The sequence below is a fragment of the Lipotes vexillifer genome, unplaced genomic scaffold (genome assembly GCF_000442215.2).
Source record: "Lipotes vexillifer unplaced genomic scaffold, Lipotes_vexillifer_v1.1 scaffold10, whole genome shotgun sequence".
NCBI classification, from domain to species: Eukaryota; Metazoa; Chordata; class Mammalia; order Artiodactyla; family Lipotidae; genus Lipotes; species Lipotes vexillifer.
In genome coordinates, this window is record NW_006792541.1 from 1,079,361 (window position 1) to 1,099,470 (window position 20,110).

Consider the following 20,110-nt stretch of genomic DNA (forward strand, 5'->3'; position numbering starts at 1 on the left):
GGGATTCTGGGGTGTTGAGCGCCGAGCCCCCTTTTCCGGTAATAGGTGGAGGCGCTCCCACCACCCGAGGCTCTTGCCGGCGCCCCAGGACGCCCCAGGAAGTGCATTTCGTTGCTCGAAAAATACCACGTGTTGAACCCTGTAACCTCACAGGCCCGAGGCCTGTTCCGGCTACTGGCCCAATCGCCTGGGGGAGCCACGGGGACTTAGAATAAAGTTAATATGGTGGTCTGCTGGTGGTATCAGGCTTTTGATTCCGTTCTTAATAACTTGTCAGTGACTGATGGCTCTGGAAGTATAAACTACCAATTAGACGTGCATTGGGGTTTTTTCTCTAGTTCAGACGTTTCTCACTCTTAACAGCAGGTTAGGAGGGAGGGGATGTGGAAGAGAACCCTTTTGGAGGCCATCGTTTTCTCAGGCTATCTAGGTAGCTGTGATTTTTTTAATCGAGTTAGTTTCGTAGTACTGGTAATTTATTCGGAATATTTTTTTTCCTCTGAAATAGTGTCTATGGTTTTGAGGGATTTTACTTAAAAATGCCGTCACCAATTTTGACTGGAAAATGTTACTTGTGAGTGTCGTGTGGAATGGACTATTATACTTATGTGGCATTCTAGTGGTGGTTTCCTTTTTTTAAAAGTAGTCCAGAATATCCATACATCATGGGGAATGATTGAGCACTAGAGTCACTTGAAATTTATGGGGAAAAAGATGCAGCTAACCTTGTATTTTTAAAGTAAAGTTAAACAGTTTGCAAAAAATCCAGAATTTGGCAAACAGATATGTGACCTGATAACTTGCCAGGATTTTTCTTTATATCTGGATCAGTTGACTTGCAGAAGTCATTTTCACTTGATTTTATGGACCACTTTTGCCCTTTTTTCCCCTGGCTTCTTGAATACATGTCAAGTGTTACAAAATATAAGGAATTTATTTTTATTTTTGTAGGAAAGGCCTTAAAGGTGGAATTGAAACTTTATTTCATTAACAGATCTGGAGTTATTTAGTGATCAGCTTTTCACTAGGTAGCGTTAATGCTGAGATTTTTGGGTAGGCAGGCTATTGAGTGACAGCAAGCCCGAAGTTGTAAAACTGCACTGCAGGTTTTCTGCCCTTTTGCTCTGTAGGCAGTAGCTCCAAATGTCACTCCATAACGGTTCTTCCCAACTCTGGTCAAGATTTATCGCTGAATGAAAGATCAGGGAAGATAATTTGGGGGCAGGTAATCACAAACTGGAAGAGTTGATAGAGAAAACTGACAAATTCTAGAGAGCGTGAGATGTAAACTTCTGAAAGTGGTTGTTACTCTTTCTAAATTTAACAATTTTAAATCCGAAAAAAACAATTTTTAAAATTTCTTGGGGTTAGAAAAGTTGAACTTCAGGATACCGTGGTTACAGTACACTCACTGTGTATTACCCATCTATTGCAGTATTGTAACTACTCAAAAGAAGGTAGCATTTTTCCATCTTCCATTTATTTCATTTCTATATATACAAATTATTGTCTTTCCAAATATTATTTTCAGTGGTTTCCGTTTATTTCTCCCCCTTATTTATTGCTACATTGATGTATTTGTAGAATAGCTTCTGAAAGTGACCAGTTTCCAATTTAACAGGAAGAGGTGACTCATTCAAAAGAAGCTCAAGCAAAGTCAGCTAAAAAACGAGGGGAGCTGAGTAGGCGTGGTCAATTGATAAATGAGCTGACAGTTGTTTGTCACTATCTTCTAGAAACTAAAACTTTCATTTATAGAAAGAAGTGGCTGGAAAATTTGTCCTCTCACTAATTTTACAGTTAACACTAGCATGGAATTTGTGAAAATTGGTGTTTCAGGACTTCAAATGGACTGTGTGTTCCCACTCTTTAAGGACTAGTCTTTTCTACTTAAGGATGTATTTTTCCATTTAGAGTCTAAACTTCTGTATAAGTGTTTAATGGTACAGGTGCACATAATTTGATCCTTCATAGATGTAATCATAGGGTAGATTTTGAAATTTTCTAGCACTATTCAGAAATAATTGATTAATCATCAGTTATTAAGTAAATGAGTGATCTAAGATAAAATTGGTTTTATATGTAAATAAAGCATTAAAAATGAATTGTGACTATCATAGACCTGGTATTTCAAAAGTTTTGTGTTACATAGCTAAGTACGTCCAACTTCACTTTAGTTTTTGAAAACCTGATTCAAGTCTTTTTGAATGGATAAAGCCTTTCTTTTTTTTTTTTTTTAAACATGGCCATAGGAATTGTGCCATGAATCACTGAAATCCCCCCAATAAGTCAGGAATTTCTTTTTTTTTTTTAGAAAATGGACTAATTTTTGTACAGTACTGACAGTGATAAGCAAGAAACAATTTTGACAAGTAAGAGAAGTTAAAATGCTTTAAAATCCATAAACTGTTCTGCTTGTGGATAATCTACAATTGCTTACTGTCCTTTATATTGCTTATTAAGCAGATTGTGAAGGGGAATCTCGGTTTTACAGTTGACTAGGAACAAAAAGGTGCTTTTAAATTTCATGGCAATTAAAGGAAGAGGTTGTTGCAGGAATAAGTTAGTTCTTAACGATACGTCATCCGTTAACAAATTAACGTGGGAAATTTGGGGTTTTTTGATATTTGTCTTCTCTTTTTGCGTTGTACAGTTTAAATCTAGACTGGTATAAGGTAAGGTCCAGCCATCTTGAAGTTTAAAGAGGTAGAGGGACCATGTGCTCTACTGTTCCCTCCACAATAGTTTATATAATTTTAAGTGGGCTATAAAAGTTTTGAAATAATATTTATTTTGAAAATGTCCTTCCTGCAGCGGAGCGTGCTTTGGACACCATGAATTTTGATGTTATAAAGGGCAAGCCAGTACGCATTATGTGGTCTCAGCGTGATCCATCACTTCGCAAAAGTGGAGTGGGCAACATATTCATTAAAAATTTGGACAAATCCATTGATAATAAAGCACTGTATGATACATTTTCTGCTTTTGGTAACATCCTTTCATGTAAGGTAAGCAAAAATATGACAGGTAAACATACTTACAGTGTTTTAGTTACTTGTAGTTTATTCCTTAAGATAGCAACCATGCTCTCTGTTAATGGATATCTTTATTTCCCAAATGCCCAGGTTAGGTAGCTGACAAGTTATCTCTGAATACTGAAAAAATGCTAAATCAATAGCAAGTAATGAAAAATTATTACACATTTTCCCCTAGGTGGTTTGTGATGAAAATGGTTCCAAGGGTTATGGATTTGTGCATTTTGAGACACAAGAAGCAGCTGAAAGAGCTATTGAAAAAATGAATGGGATGCTTCTAAATGATCGCAAAGTGTAAGTATAAATATTTAGTTAATCATACTTCAAATGCTTTTAATAGTTCAATTCATGCATTTTACAAGTAATATATTTGTGCTCTTAGAAGAGATACAGCTAAAGTGAAAATTAATAAACCACATCTTGGTAGATTTTATAATTGTCTTTTCTCCACATTCAGTGTAACATACAAGTAACAGTGAATTAATACAGCTGGTCAGCATTCAAACAGAAAAGAAACAGCAGAAGATAGGTATGCTGGAATATAAAGCTTTTTCAAAAATAAGTGCGTATTAGTTGAAAAACTAGAAATCCAGGCAGAAACGTAATCATAATTCCCAAGGTAGTAGTTAGCCCCTTTTACATTCAAAGCTGAAGCTAAAACAACTTGCCTGTATATACATGCTGGTATGACATAAACTGCGATACAAACCCAGTGGTCTAAATTCAGAGCCCAGGGTGACTCTCTGCTTGGCTTTACTCCCACAGTTTATTGATGGAGTTTAAAGATTGTCATAATTGTTGTTTCAACACCTTTTGGCTCCCTTCCCTATGTAAAGATAAATCGTAATTAAACCAGAAGTCTTCATGATTAATCTTTTCTGAAATAAACTTGTTCTTAAAAGTTGCAAACTTTTAAAATAATGACACTGATAAAACCTCTATAGGACTTTCTGCTACAAGTTGTAAAAATACAGATTTTGTGAGCCTAAAGAAATTACAAATCTCAATTTTATCCTCAGTGCCAGTGGATTTTGCTTAATTAGGCAAATTCAGCTGTGAGGTCACATTGTAAGTGAGCTGTGAGCTCATGTAAACTGCAATGATGGCACACAAATTGGATTTGCTTCTTACAGGTCAACTGCATCACTCTTACGGTGTGGTTCTCATAAATCTGCATCAAGTGGGATGGTCAGTCCGTACATGGAGGAGTCATGCACATGGTGTTACCTGTTTGAGTTCCGTCAATTACATGATTAAGGAAAGACTTTGTAGTATGTAAAGAACCCCATACAAGTCTAAGAAAACCAGCAACTCCTCAATGGGAACAATGTTTACAAAGGCTAATTCTTAAAAATAATACATCTTTAAATGAGAAAAATGTTCAGCATCATTAGTATTCAGAGATGAAACTGTCTTTTGCTTGTCAGCAGTGCTTTAGGGGAAGAAAAAGAATGGCTACCACTGGTGGAGGTCTAGATTAAATAAAGAACTTGATTTATTGCTGTTTTTTGAGTACAAAATGATATAACCCTTTTTGGAAAGCAGTTGGTAGGTATAAACTTAAGATCATTTATGTACCTTTCGAGCTGCCATGATTTCTGCAACTCTATCCTAAGAACAAATAACAAAGTTTCATAATGTTGCGGCATTATTTACAAAAGAAAGTTTTGTTGTCCACAATGGAATATCATGTTCCCACTGAGAAAATTTATAAAACTAATTGCATGGAGAAGCAGCACCATATGGGTGGGGGCAGGTGTGGGGTGCGGCTAAGGGAATAAAATGTAGGTGTCTCCTATGGAAAGGAATTGTGCTGGACTAACGTTCTTAAGCGCAGAGAACAAAAAGGCCTACGAAAAGTCAGTCATGATTTGGGTGGGATTATGGGCGATGGTTTTTTGTTTTTTTTTTTTTAAGAAGATGTTGGGGGTAGGAGTTAATTAATTAATTTATTTTTGCTGTGTTGGGTCTTCGTTTCTGTGCAAAGGCTTTCTCTAGGTGTGGCAAGCGGGGGCCTCTCAGTATCACGGTCTCTTGTTGCGGAGCACAGCCTCCAGACGCGCAGGCTCAGTAGTTGTGGCTCACGGGCCTAGTTGCTCCGCGGGATGTGGGATCCTCCCAGACCAGGGCTCGAACCCGTGTCCCCTGCATTGGCAGGCAGACTCAACCACTGCGCCACCAGGGAAGCCCCTGGGTGATGGTTTTTTGATGTATGTTATATTCTTTAATGACACATGTACTACTTTTAGGGAGAACCTCAATTTTTAAAACACATTTTGTTGATAATGCTGCAAAGAAATTTGTTCCAGGCTGTTGTATGTTAGAGTACAGAATTCGGTAGCTTAAATTTATATTTTAGGAGATTGCAAACGAAGTGCAAGAGCCATGTTGAAACAGCAACGATAAAAACTTTTCTGTTTTTTCACTGGCGTGGTGCAGGCATACTCCACTAGTTTGTATTGCTGGACGTAATCTTCTTAACCCTAGGTTAGCTAGAAGGAAGGGAGAGGAGTGTGTATTAAGAAAAATATTCTTTTTCGTGATTATAGTTACGAGGTTTGTTCTCACATTTCACTTAAGGCCCTATTTCTGTTTTATAGTTTGCTTTTTATTAGAGATTCTGAAATTATCAGTAACTATTACAGAGTCAACCATCAGGCTTAATTAACCTGAACTTCATAAAATAGAACCTAATTTTATAGTTCTTATCTATTTTATTAGATTTGTTGGACGATTTAAGTCTCGTAAGGAACGAGAAGCAGAACTCGGAGCTAGGGCAAAAGAGTTCACCAATGTTTACATCAAGAATTTTGGAGAAGACATGGATGATGAGCGCCTTAAGGATCTCTTTGGCAAGTTTGGTAATGTGTCTGAATTAAATTTTTATACTCAGTTCTGAGTAATTGTTCAATGTTAGTTTTGGCTAATATTTTATACTAAAAAAAAATGGGACTTCACATATTTTAAAATATTGTAGTTACTTGGATTAAGCCTACTGATAGTCCATTATACTAGCATATAAATAGAATTCTATCCAGTTTAAAGGTTAATAGCATTGTATTAGCACCGTAAGGTGTGACTGTGTAATTGGAACAGATCTTAAAAGCTTTTGCTATGTTAAGAAATTGTGCTGGCTTTATGCACTAACAGATCCCATCTCATCAGAGGCATTGCATGAGACACAGCCAACTTAGGTTGGAGTGTAGTCTTTAATTATGGGACAGGAAAGCTGGCCAGCTTTAGGATATTTGGCCAGTCTCAGCATCATGTTTGAGCAATTTACAATAATGACTTTTAAAGACAAAGATCCAGATTTTCCCGTGAAGTGTGTAACCGGTCTCACTTTAGATAGTTGTATAGCTGATCAGAAAATGAACTTTAAATTGTACCCTTGCAGGTGATTTACTTGCCCCTTACCTTTGCTTTCCTTTTTGTTTAACTTAAATAGGTGTCCCTTTTTAAAAGCATCTCAAATCATAAAGAATGAGGAAATCTAATACTTTACTATCGCCAAGCTGGCATGCCACATTGAACCCTCTAAACAGTTGATGTGTGCCCATACATCTTGCAGATTCTCTGTAATCAGATGTGATTTGTAATCTTTTTTCCCCACCTACCTGAGATAATACTTAGCACTTCCATTAAGTCTGTTTTATTTGAGGGGGTGCGGGAGGAATGTGTCTTCAAAAACATGCCACCTCCTCCAGGTGCTTCTGCTATGTCAAAGGTCAAACCCCGTGTTTCCTCTACTCCTTGTTGAAAATCAAGTGGGCCAAGGCTTAAAAATTCTTAAAGAAAAACAAATTGTTTTAAAATAATGCATTTGTTTTGTACTAATGCTAAGAATAAAACTTCATCATCATTTACATTTGTCTAAAACATATCTCCTTAAATGGAGGGAGGAGTGTTTCAGGGAATAGAGTATTAACTTAGCTTCTTAGTAGGAATAAAGGGTCTTTAAGAGAATATTTAGCGCCCATGGTGGGAGAGAAGAGGGTGGTTATAGGAGGAATAAATTTCTGGAGGCTTGGAGTTTTTTTTAATCCCCATTTTTATATTTTTTTCACGGCTTTGTTTGTGTATTGAAACTTGAAATGTATAAACTAAATGTTGTATGGAATATCTTTGAATCATTAAAAAAATTTTTTTTAGGACCTGCCTTAAGTGTGAAAGTAATGACTGATGAGAGTGGAAAATCCAAAGGTTTTGGATTTGTAAGCTTTGAAAGGCATGAAGATGCACAGAAAGTAAGACTTAAAATATACTAACCAAAGGCAATGTGGGTTTTTCTGTATTTTATAGTAAGATGTGGGGGTATAAAGTTGAGTTGCTCTTGCACTGAAATTACACATGCGTACCAACGGCTAATCTACGTGTTCATCTCCACATATATTGTTTTGAATTACTTGCATTTTATATATTTTGAGGGTATAAATTGAAAACCTCTGTTGTCTTAAAACCTCAAAGTTTAGTTTTTATGGTGGGTCCATCTTTAGCTTTTATAATCTAACAAATTTTCTTTATTGTTAAAAAATGAATTTATATATTGCAAGTTAGTAATTAAAATTTTGTGGTCTTTGTAAGGCTGTGGATGAGATGAATGGAAAGGAGCTCAATGGAAAACAAATTTACGTTGGTCGAGCCCAGAAAAAAGTGGAACGACAGACAGAACTTAAGCGCAAATTTGAACAGATGAAGCAAGATAGGATCACCAGATACCAGGTTCATTTTTTAACTGAACGAGCAAAAATAAGACAGGCATGAGGAAACCTATTTTATGTTCATTTTGTTACTGACAGGTAACTGGAGGGTTTGAGAGGGGAAAAGGAAACATGGGATAATAGGAGGTATGCTTAAGTACCACTATGGTTTTCTTTTTCCTTTTTCTAAATTTTTTTCTTTATTTTATTTTAATTTTAGGGTGTTAACCTTTATGTGAAAAATCTCGATGATGGTATTGATGATGAACGTCTCCGGAAAGAGTTTTCTCCGTTCGGTACAATCACTAGTGCAAAGGTAAAGCATATGATGCACTCTTCTTTTTTTTTTTTTTTTTTTTTTTTTTTTTTTTTTTTTTTGCCATCCGCGGGCCTCTCACTGTTGTGGCCTCTCCCGTTGGGGAGCACAGGCTCCGGACGCGCAGGCTCAGCGGCCATGGCTCATGGGCCCAGCCGCTCCGCGGCATGTGGGATCTTCCCGGACCGGGGCACGAACCCGTGTCCCCTGCATCGGCAGGTGGACTCTCAACCACTGTGCTACCAGGGAAGCCCGATGCACTTTTTTTTTAAGATTTGGGGAAAATCCATGCCCATGGATATATGTATATAAATTTTATATTTCACATGGAGTGTTTTTCTTTATAAATGAATGGTCAAATAGTTTTTGCTTTTCTCTAAAAAATCAGCCTTTCATTTTTCAGAAAATCATATCTTTGCTTCATTACTTCAAAAACTTACATTCAGGGCTTCCCTGGTGGCGCAGTGGTTGAGGGTCCGCCTGCCGATGCAGGGGACACGGGTTCGTGCCCCGGTCCAGGAAGATCCTGTATGCCGCGGAGCGGCTGGGCCCGTGGGCCATGGCCGCTGAGCCTGCACGTCCAGAGCCTGTGCTCCGCAGCGGGAGAGGCCGCGACAGTGAGAGGCCCACGTACCGCAAAAAAAACAAACAAAAAAAACAAACAAAAAAAACCATATTCAGATTTGAGGTGGCTGGAAAGGCTGCATTTGATGACCATAGTGATTGATCATCACATGATATGCACTGTTCTGTACTGTTAGTTATTTTACCGGTTAAAGCAATTTATTAGGGAACTGTAATTGTTACTATTTGAGCTAATCTATATTTGCTTACAGAATTCAGTCTGGGAAGTCAAAGCCCCCTAACAGTAAAGGTAGAGATCATGTTTGCTTTTACTTGAAATCAGAAATTAAGAAATACAACAGTAAGATTGTAGTTTAAATTCTGGAATTTTGATATAAGAACCTCTGCTTTAGGTGTTTTTTCTGGTGTCCATGGCCCAAGAATCCTTCTGTATTTAAAGTTCTGTATGTACGTACCTTGAGGGGTGGGAAGAGTATCTAAAACTTTAAACAGATTCTCAAAAGAGTACAGGAAAAATTAAAACTGAGTGCTCTGGAGTGACCTCGTGGCTGATCTTTGTACTCTGCAACCCCATTGACCAAGGGAACTTCTACAATAGAATGTTAAGGAGCATAGTAGAGGAATACACATAAAAATAAATGCAAGTGATGTAGTTGTCTTCTGTTTCATTCAGCCTATGCTTTTGTAAAAGAACCTGGAGTATGATAGAATCTATTCCTGAGTTTGTTTATTCTCAGTATGTTCCCTGAAAATCATTTAAATTGAATACTGTGCATCAGTTTATTCTGAATGTATGAAGAAGCATGCGTGCTTTACAAAGGAAGGTCTTTATTACGTCCTTTTCAAAAAGTCCTTTGTGGATCATATCTCTGTTGGCAAGGAGGTGAAAAGGTTTCGCAGAAATTCTGGGAGAGGAGGTCATTATGTTAATTTGATAATGCTTGCTGAAAAACAAATTGGTCAGGACAGAAGTGTAAAAAGGTGACCCCTCCATTTTTCATTTTCAGTCTTCAAAAGGAGTTTGGTTGGCCTTTCCAGATAATTTTCCATGCTTGTATACTTTTTGTATACATATAAACACTTTTTATAAAACAGGATTATAGTATACTTATTCTGCAACTTGTCTTTTTACTTAACAGATCTAGGTACATATTTATTTCAGGCATTTTCTCATTTTTTGTTAAGGGCTGAATATTCATGGTATAGATGTACCATAACTCATTCTGTGCCTGTATTATTGGTCATTTGGTTTGCTTTGCATGCTGACAGTTAGACCCACCACTCTAATAAACATCTTTATACATATATTTTTGCACACACACCAGTATTTCTGGAGTTCAGGAATTGAAGTTTCTGGTTACTGGGTGTGTGTATTTAAAATTCATACAACTGAATTGTCCCAAAAAGGCTGAACAAATTAAATTACTACTAGTCTTGTCAATTTAGTAGAAAGTGGTATGCATCTTTTAAAATGAGATGTACTTTTTATGTGTTTACTTGTTTAGCCTATTCTTTGCATATTTTTGTACTGCGTTGGTTATCTTTATTGATTCAGGGGAAATTTCATGTCAGCGCTTTATGTTGCAAGTATTTTCTCTAAGTTTTCCACTTAGGACTTTGGGGGTCTTGTGTCATCATAGTTTCCCTGTATTTTTGCATCTTATGTTCAGATACAGAATCTTATCTGGCAATTTGATGTTTTTCAATGTGATGTGAATAAGAGCTCTAAGTTAATTCAGAATTATCCCTTTGTACCACGTACTAGATAGTCCAAAGTCCGTCTTTTCCCCACTGTTTTAAAATGTAAGCTTTAACATATGAAGTTCCCATAATTGCATGGGTATGTTTCTGGACTCTTTTTTGAGATATAATTGACATAAAACACATTCAAGTATACAATATAATTGATATTTGTACATACTGCAAAGTGATCACAGTAAGTCTAGTTAACATTCATTACAAAACATTTTTTTTCTTGTAATGGTAACTGTAAAGATCTACTCTCAGCAACTTTCAGATGTATAATACAGTATTATTTATAGTCCCCATGCTGTACAATACGACCCCATGACTTGCTTTATACCTGGAAGTTTGTACTTTTTAGCTACCTTCACCCCGTACCTCTCTGGCGACCACCAGTCTGTTCTCTGTATCCTTGAGCCCAGTTGTTTGTTTTGTTGTTTTGATTCTGCATTTATGTAAGATCACTGGTCTCTGTTTGATTGCTGTTTTGTTCGTTCTGTGCCACCAGCATGCTGTTTAATGTAGCTGAATAGCACGCTTATGTATATTGCAAGGCTACTGAGAAGTTCTTCCCGTCTCCTCATTGCTTGTTTAAAAGATTTTGAGTCATTGTGAGCTTCCTGAATATTGTTTATAACACAATATTTATGGCCCTTATGGTCTTAAATGTGAAAGTTTAATTTTAAAATGTGGATATTATGGTGTTCAACTGCGTTTTCCTCCCCTCTAACGAGTAATGAAAGTATCTTGTCAGCTCGAATTGATAGAATGGTCAAATTTTAACTGTGCATGTTTTTAGTGGTGCTAAAATTTAGTAGGCCTTGATTGTATTTAGAAATTAAACCTTAATATTGAAAATCTAAAACTTTAACAAAGTTGCTATTGTACCTCCACCCCTTTACTTCTTTTGCTTGGCTGGGATAATGCATGCATGTAGTTTACCCTTAACATTTGGATATCAAGGGACAAATTGTGGGAAAAAATGATGAAAGCATTGACAGGGTTTAGTTAAATGTGAGTCGGTGGCTATAGTTGATACTCTGCTTTTTGTGCCTCATCCTACCACTGCATTAATCATGTGGTTTCTTCCATTTTCTTTTAATAGGTTATGATGGAGGGTGGTCGCAGCAAAGGGTTTGGATTTGTGTGTTTCTCCTCCCCAGAAGAAGCCACTAAAGCAGTTACAGAAATGAATGGTAGAATTGTGGCCACCAAGCCATTGTATGTAGCTTTAGCTCAGCGCAAAGAAGAGCGCCAGGCTCACCTCACTAACCAGTATATGCAGAGAATGGCAAGTGTAAGAGCTGTGCCCAACCCTGTAATCAACCCCTACCAGCCAGCACCTCCTTCAGGTTACTTCATGGCAGCTATCCCACAGGTAGGTTTTAGAAGAGAACAAAAACCTCATGAAGGTTTTCCTCTTCGGTCATCTTTAATGTTTTGTGCCCCACTAAAAAATAAATAAAGCCCTAAGATGAAGAGATGTTAATTATGATTGGATTTGAAAAATGCTTAGAGTGTGAGGACCTGCTAAATGTTTTGAGTGCATAACTAGTTGCATTATTTGCTTTTTTCTTTAGCTGATACATTTGCTTGCTTTCTACAGACTCAGAACCGTGCTGCATACTATCCTCCTAGCCAAATTGCTCAACTAAGACCAAGTCCTCGCTGGACTGCTCAGGGTGCCAGACCTCATCGTAAGCTCTTTTTTTTTTTTTTTTTTTTTTTTTTGGTTACAAAGTATATTTGAACTAAAAACACAAATGAGGCGAATTAGCTGTTATATCCCAATGGTATATTAGCTGTTGCTTTTTATAGTTTATTTTTATGGGTGTTCATTTTGGGGATCCTAGCATTTTGTTTTTAAAAAAACACTGTAAAATGTTTCACCATTTCTTCAGACAGCAGTATCTATGCTGTTTTGATTTTCCTTTATGACAAGTTTGGGAATGCATCCAAATCAATTTCATATTTGGTTAGGCAGTAGTTTTAAAAGATCTTGTTCCATGTATGAGGACCAGGGTCCAGGCATTTTCAGCCTTGTCCTGTGGAATAGTGCTGTATTGCAGGAACACTTAGAATCAGGTTCATGTATCGTATTTAGATAATAAGTACTTGTCCTTGTATGAATGAAAACTTTTTATTTACTAATGCTCTGATATGATTAAGTCTGGAGAAATGGCATATAGGAGCCTAAGCTTTTAAAAATGGTTTGTTTATGTTTGGTCATCTGTAGCCTTTTGTGCAAACCTCAGCTCTGAAAAAGTGGCATGAACGCTTGGTGAGTTTCTCCTAGTTAATGTGTGTTCGTATCTTTAAACATAGCATTCCAAAATATGCCCGGTGCTATCCGCCCAGCCGCTCCTAGACCACCATTTAGTACTATGAGACCAGCTTCTTCACAGGTTCCACGAGTCATGTCGACACAGCGTGTTGGTGAGTCTTAACCCTTCCTGTAAAAGTTGGGTCTCTAATTTGAAATAGCAAGATAAATACGAAAATCTTTTTATTCTTTTAGCTAACACATCAACACAGACAATGGGTCCACGTCCTGCAGCTGCTGCAGCTGCAGCTACTCCTGCTGTTCGCACCGTTCCACAGTATAAATACGCTGCGGGAGTTCGCAATCCTCAACAACATCTTAACGCACAGCCACAAGTTACCATGCAGCAGGTGTGGATTTAATGATTTCTTTATAAAGGTGACAGTCCTTGATCTCAGTTAAAGACGTTGGAGACAACTGTATGATATATGAGAGCTTAAGCTATGTAGAACATCTTGTTGAGGTGCCACTAATTGACAGTATGTAAAAATGTCTTCTCTCTGCTGTACTCTAGGAGCTAGATAAGCATTCAGCAGTCGCTCATCCTGAATTACTTATGTGATATGCGAGTTTTGTCTGGCATAGTTGTAAGAAAGGGTGAAATAAAGTTTAGTTAGTGAGATTTGGCTTACCTTTTTTTTTTTGACCCTAGGACCAAAATCGTTGTTGATCATAGTAGAAGTATGATTCCAAAGAATACTCCAGATAAAAAAGAAAATTCAACATCCCCTGTGCTTACAATACTTGAGCACTTCGGTGTTAGTATAGCTACCTTAGGCTGTATTTCCGAATCACTCAGCTTCTATTTATGTTTAGATTACAGTCTTTATCCAGTTAATTTCCAATGATGGCTGTATTTGTACTTGCCATTACTTCTGTACTTTTTAAACTTAGGAATTTTCCCATTTTCTTTCTAGCCTGCTGTTCATGTACAAGGTCAGGAACCTTTGACTGCTTCCATGTTGGCATCTGCCCCTCCTCAAGAACAGAAGCAAATGTTGGGTAAGTACCTTTGTCCCACCTTGTCAGTTATAGAGACACTAGAAAATAGGAAGACATTTAGACCTCCTCTGTACCTAAAAATGACAGCTAGGGTGGCAGGATGTGCATTGGCATGAATGGTTATGATGGCACAGTTTGTCTGCCTAGAAAAGCTATTAAAATGTTGCCTTTGGCGGACAGCGTAATAGGGCACATTGCTTGCCATGTACCCCGCCACATTTTTGGAAGAAGGAATTTGAACCAAATGAGTAAACCACTTTGATTTTGCCTGAGTACAGATTTAACGTTTTAATAGTAAACATAGCTTCAGTTCATTTTTTTTTTTTTTTTTTTTTTTTTTGGCAAACTGACAACTGCCAAGAAGTAATTGCCTTGTGGTAGATCTTAATCCGTTTTATAGCAATCTTCTCATGAAAGATACTGAAATGGTGGATTATGGGTTAGCATTTATTTGCTGTATACAAAAGATTCCAAACCCCAGTTTTAATATGGTAGATGCCTTAAAACTTTTTTGTATTTTTGATTGGAGTGTGTGAATGTTTTTGTTCCTAGGTGAACGGCTCTTTCCTCTAATTCAAGCCATGCACCCTACTCTTGCTGGTAAAATCACTGGCATGTTGTTGGAGATTGATAATTCAGAACTTCTTCATATGCTTGAGTCTCCAGAGTCTCTCCGTTCTAAAGTAATTTAAATTTTTATCATTTATCTAGTAGCTTCTTACAGTACATATTCCAGGATGTTTTGTAGGAACTTAATTTTTCTAGGACATTTATAAGTGCTTTTACAAGTCATCCACAGTTCTAAGAGTTTTATAAATATTAATTGAAAGTCCTAATAATAACCTATGGTGCTGTTATCACCATTTTATACACGGGGAAACTGAAGCATAGAGAGGTTAAGTAATTTGCCCAGTGCTCACAAAGCAGCTAGTGAATGGCAGAGCTTGGTTTCAAATCCAGTCACTGTAACTCCAGCGTTCATGCTGTCTTAACTGTGCTGCATCTTTATTGGAGAAAGGGATGTTTGCTGATATTTCTCAACTTTGGGGGATTTTTGGTGGGGAGAGAGTTAAGAAGTGCAAGAGGTTCATGGTTCTAGAACAGTGGTGGAATGGAACCCAAAAGATACGGATATAGTTGGAAGGTTTTTCGATAACAGTTGTTTTGCACTTTCATCTGAGGAAAGGGATTTGCCTTTGTTGGACATTTGTGTGTTGTCCATTTGAAATTATTGCCTAATTATTATTTTTCAGAACCAGTTTCTCTTTTTTTCAGGTTGATGAAGCTGTAGCTGTACTACAAGCCCACCAAGCAAAAGAGGCTGCCCAGAAAGCAGTTAACAGTGCCACTGGGGTTCCAACTGTTTAAAGTGAGCCTGCCCCCTATGTTTGTTTCTTATTTTATTTTAACAGTTTGAGAATATTTTGAGACATAGCAAAAACTCATTTTACCATTAATTCAAATGCATTGCAAATTTTTCGAAGAGAAGTAGAGATACAGAAGAATTAAAGGAAACTTTACCTGTTACCCTGGTATTGACTTGAATTTTTAAGATCAGAGCCCTTTCAAGCATTTTGTATAGTAATTTGTATTAAATGGCTGTAATAGGGGTTGGCCCTGTATAGCAATTCTTGGAGGACTGTTCATAGCTTAATACACTTTCTTGTGTGGCAGCCATGACAGTTGCCTTTTGGCCTCTGCTGTTGCCTTTCGTTAGCCCCAGGAAATGGGCTGAGGTAGCTGTGTAGCCAGAGCCAGGGATGGGCAAAGCTTTTCTGTAAAATAGGAAATAGTTGGGGCTTTGGGGGCCGTGGTACATGTTGAAGCTACTCTGCTCCACTGTTACTGTGAGAACAGCCACAGACAACATGTAAACCAGTGGGTATGGCTGTGGTCCAGTGGAGCTTTACAGAAGCAGCCTGTAAACAGGCTGAATTTGGCCAAGGGCTTTACACAAGTGTCAGTATTGGTCCTGTTATTTTCTTGTTTTGTTAAAATATTTGACATATAACACTGTAAATTTAAGGTGTGTAACATGTTAATTGGATACATTTATATATTGTAATATGACTGCCATTATAGCTATAGTTAGCACCTCTGTCACTTAGGTAAAGATCCTTTTTAGTGGTTGGAATCATTAAATTCTGTCTTGTAAATTTGATGATTATAATCTTTTTTCCCCCCACATTTACAGATGATCAGGGACCATGAAAAGAAACTCGTGCTTCACCGAAGAAAAATACCTAAACATCGAAAAACTTAAATATTATGGAAAAAAACATTGCAAAATATAAAATAAATAAAAAAAGGAAAGGAAACTTTGAACCTTATGTACCGAGCAAATGCCAGGTCTAGCAAACGTAATGCTAGTCCTAGATTACTTATTGATTTAAAAACAAAAAAAAAACAAAAAAAAAATAGTAAAATATAAAAACAAATTAATGTTTTATAGACCCTGGGAAAAAGAATTTTCAGCAAAGTACAAAAATTTAAAGCATTCCTTTCTTTAATTTTGTAATTCTTTACTGTGGCATATCTCAGAATGTCACTTCTGTTTTAAATAACAGAATTGATAACTGAGCAAGGAAACGTAATTTGGATTATAAAATTCTTGCTTTAATAAAAATTCCTTAAACAGTGCACAGTGATGTTACGCTATTTTATTTCTCTTTGTAATTGGCTTGGGTAAATAGGTGATAAGCTGGAATAGGTGATAAGACTCTTTCATGAGAAAGTACTTCAGAGGTTTCTTAGTTTTATGGAAAAGAGGCATAAGACAATGTCTGTAATGCAGTTTATGAATTTAGATTTCCATGTGAGTTCTTGAATCAAGGCATATATTTTATTTGTCAAATGACCTTAACATCTTTTGAGACGATGCCAGTATATGACTATCTATGTTAATGTTTCTAGGCTGGCAGATAACTAGCTTAAACTCTCATTTATGTGGTATAAAACAGTAACAACTACTGTATTTGTTGGATAGGAGGGTATAGATAACAGAAAAATTACACTGAAGACTAGACATATTAAGTGTACAAAATTTAGGATTCGTTTTTTTAAGCCTTCTTTTTAGAAGTCCTTTAATTTGATGATTGTGACTTATCTCAATGTAGTACCGTATCATCCAAAGTACTTGTGAATAATGAAGATATAGGGCTTCTACATCTAGAGAACAGATGTCGAAGATCAGGATTGGGGCCCAGGACATATGCATTAAACCAGATATTCCTGTGGCCATTTCAGTGCACTTTGGAGAAGGGCCTAGTTTTAACTCTATTCCATTCTCTACATACTGTTGCCAGAGTTAGCTTTCTAAGTTGCATATCTGATTATCTCATCACCGTGCTAGAATGATCTCAACCCTAGCTCTCTCACCTTTGGGAGCAAATAAATAAATCCAAATAAAACCTTGGCTGTGACAATGGTAGCCCTCCCTGCATGTTGAAGCATTATGATGCTTCTGTACCTGGAATGCTTTTCACCTTGGCTTCATTTGGAACCGGATATACCCAAACCCCACCTCCTATCCCATGGCTTAAATCAGTGCACCTAGTAGGCATTACAGTGATGATTTTGTATTTTGCCTGGCCATTGTCCTATTCTGACAGTTTGTCGAGATGAAAACAATCTTTGAGTCATCATGAAAGCGTTCCTCGGTGTTTAGGAAGGCAGAGGAATATATACTATGTTTCTGAAAATTTGACTACAAAATGGTTCAAGCCTGTAGGTTTTAAAAGAGCAACTTCTCAGATGTCTCAAGCTAAAGTTCTCACAGTTGGAAACCCTTCCAAATTTAGAGTTACAGATAGGGTTTGCACAGACAGTAGCTTGCTTTATACACTGGATAGCTGGAATTCGGTATTTCTTGTGTGATAGGAAGATAACATTTCTATTTTTGAAATGTCTATTTTCTTAGAGGAGGCAGCAAAACTCAAGTAGTTGTCTGTGATCTACTTGCAGGAATTGACATCAGAAAAAGTCAGTCTTCATTATTTGATGATTCTGTATTTGCGAATTCACTAAAAGTTAACTTGTAACCCCAAAAATCTACTTGTGCAAACAACAGATTTCAGTCATTTGTGGACATGCACAGAGCATCAAATTTTGAGTCACCTGAAATGCACATGTTCCCAGCTGAGGTCAAAAAAGTCTGCTTTCTTGTTTCAGCTCTCATAAACAGGTATCCTTTTCAAGGTCATTCTTGCGGTGTGTGTGTGTGTGTGTGTGTGTGTGTGTGTGTGTGTGTGTGTTTTAAATGACACATAAAACAAAGCTATCTATCAGTTGATGAAAATGTGACAGGCTCACAGGTATCTAACCCTGTTATTTCCCCTAGGAGCAGTGATTCAATATTAACTAATTTCAGTGTTAGCAAGACTTCACAAAACAATCTCCACAATTAATGAGGACTTGTGTCTGATAAATGTATGGCTCATCATCGACAGTAGTTATTTTAAACCACCTAACTTCATGCAGGATTTGAGGTGAAGCAGAATAAGGCAGCCGACACTACCGTACGTAAGGCATATGTACGGCTGCTTTTATTGGAAGGTCTGAGATAAACTAAATTGATTGTTTTTCTGTGGGTAGTAGATAAATAATGGCTATTTGGAAACTGATTTTTTAGCCTAGAATCTCCTTTTCTCCAGTTCATGTACAGTAAGACTTGCATGGATAAAGCAAGCTAAAGTAATGTGTCTTGTTTACAGAATACTACCTTTGATTATACTTACTTCTCTCCTATCAGACTAATGGATCACAAGTGAATGAGTGACATTTTGGAGAGTACTTTGAAATTTTCTTACTCTTGACATAAAACCATGGTCCCTATTCATTTGCAGTGAGTAAATGACTGAAGAGGAAGACCTGGATAGTTGTGCTTAATAAGTGCATTCTCCCTGTAAGACCAGTTCTCATGGAAACAAAATCAGAGATTTGGTTCAAGTTGGAAGCAAAGTGGGTAGAGCTGGCCACCTCTGACCAGCCGTGATGGTCTGAGGCATGCAGCTTTGCTGGAGACCAGTGCTACACTGATGAGTTCTGGCCTCCCTTTTTCTAGGCTTCACATTGACTCTCTTCTGTGAATACAACATATCTTCAATTAGATAATCTAGTTAAATTGAAGGGTCTTTTAGTTACTCTGATACATCTTGGATGTAGCTGTGTCTTCTCAGCCACCTGGTTGCAAGTACTATGTGTAAACGTGGCAGAATAAGAAGGTAACTTATTTCAGACTTTACATGTTAACCTTATTTACTTTTTATCTGTCCACAATTGCAAGTTTTGGGGGGGGGGATTGTCTTATCTGCAGAGGCAGAAAAACATGCAGTTTATTTACTGACGTTACTGACATATTCCCCAGAAAACGTGAAACGGGTTATTCATTAGCCTAAACTAACATTCTCTCTGTAGAGAAAAAGCTCTTTACATTGGAAATCAAGAATCTCTTTTAGATCCACAAAAAAAGTAAAAGTTGATAAGGTTAACACAAGCAGATGGATTTGTGATTGGTGATGGGGTTCTGTTTCTGTGTACCCCCAGCCCCAGTAAAATGTGGTACTTGAAATATTCTGATTTTCAAATTGCTAAGTAAACATGCCAGACTGACATCCAAAAAGTTAATATTTCCCAAACGATTGAAGACATTTTGACCATTTTCTTGTAATAGCATAAAAAGTTAGTGATGTAAAAAAATGACTCAGATGCTAAATTGTATACTAAAAACATCCTTTCAATTCTTAAACTTGTTAAATCTCATTTTTTGTAAGTAATCATTTGCAAATGTTGGTGATTATTTATAGTACCAATTATGATACAATGATAATTTGGTGGCACCATAATTATGGGCAGCAACAAAAATCGTGAAATAAGTGTCTGAGGAATGGAGACCATGTGCACTAAGAGACAGCGGTTATGGGCACCTCTGTAGAGCAGGGACTCTTAGGATGGGTGGGTCATTGTTTGAAAATCAGAATTTCTTTAAACATTGAAAAGCTTGCTTTTGAATAGAGCATGTGCTGCATGTTCACTGTATCAAGTGAACTCTTTACATGCACTATATCTAATTCTTATTACCATCCTATAAGTTTGATTCAATCATATTCTCATTCTACAGATGAGGAAACAAGCTTCAAGAAGTTTTGTGACTTGCCCCAAGTCACATAGTAAGTTGTAGTGAAGCTAGGATTAGAATCCAGACCTACAGTTCATGCTCTCAGGTTCTGTGTAAACTGCCTATGAACTACGAAAAAGTAAAGTTCCATAAAATCTCAGATGCTCGGGCTCCCTTCAGCCTGGGCGTGGGAGATGGGATGATACAGGTATATCAAAGCACATGAGAGTAAGCCAAAACATAAAGGTGCTTTTTTGTTTTCACATTTTAGGGCAGTCCATAAACAGGGAA

At 37.2% G+C, this 20,110-nt stretch overlaps 1 protein-coding gene across 3 annotated transcripts in view; it reads left to right on the plus strand.

The window, feature by feature from the left end:
* Positions 1–16,344, plus strand: part of PABPC1 (poly(A) binding protein cytoplasmic 1) — a 17,342-nt gene extending 998 nt beyond the window's left edge. The window contains exons 2-15 of one of the 3 annotated variants that reach the window (XM_007465734.1): positions 2,815–3,008; positions 3,214–3,329; positions 5,757–5,896; positions 7,188–7,282; positions 7,620–7,757; positions 7,956–8,051; positions 11,485–11,757; positions 11,986–12,076; positions 12,705–12,815; positions 12,898–13,052; positions 13,620–13,704; positions 14,257–14,387; positions 14,980–15,073; positions 15,899–16,344. In XM_007465734.1, coding sequence (XP_007465796.1) covers positions 2,815–3,008; positions 3,214–3,329; positions 5,757–5,896; positions 7,188–7,282; positions 7,620–7,757; positions 7,956–8,051; positions 11,485–11,757; positions 11,986–12,076; positions 12,705–12,815; positions 12,898–13,052; positions 13,620–13,704; positions 14,257–14,387; positions 14,980–15,072 — 1,718 coding nt within the window. In that variant the 3' untranslated portion in view covers position 15,073; positions 15,899–16,344. The remainder of the gene's footprint in view (positions 1–2,814; positions 3,009–3,213; positions 3,330–5,756; positions 5,897–7,187; positions 7,283–7,619; positions 7,758–7,955; positions 8,052–11,484; positions 11,758–11,985; positions 12,077–12,704; positions 12,816–12,897; positions 13,053–13,619; positions 13,705–14,256; positions 14,388–14,979; positions 15,074–15,898) is intronic. The other 2 variants (XM_007465736.1, XM_007465735.1) reach the window with 2 other exon arrangements.
* Positions 16,345–20,110: the final 3,766 nt, after the last annotated feature.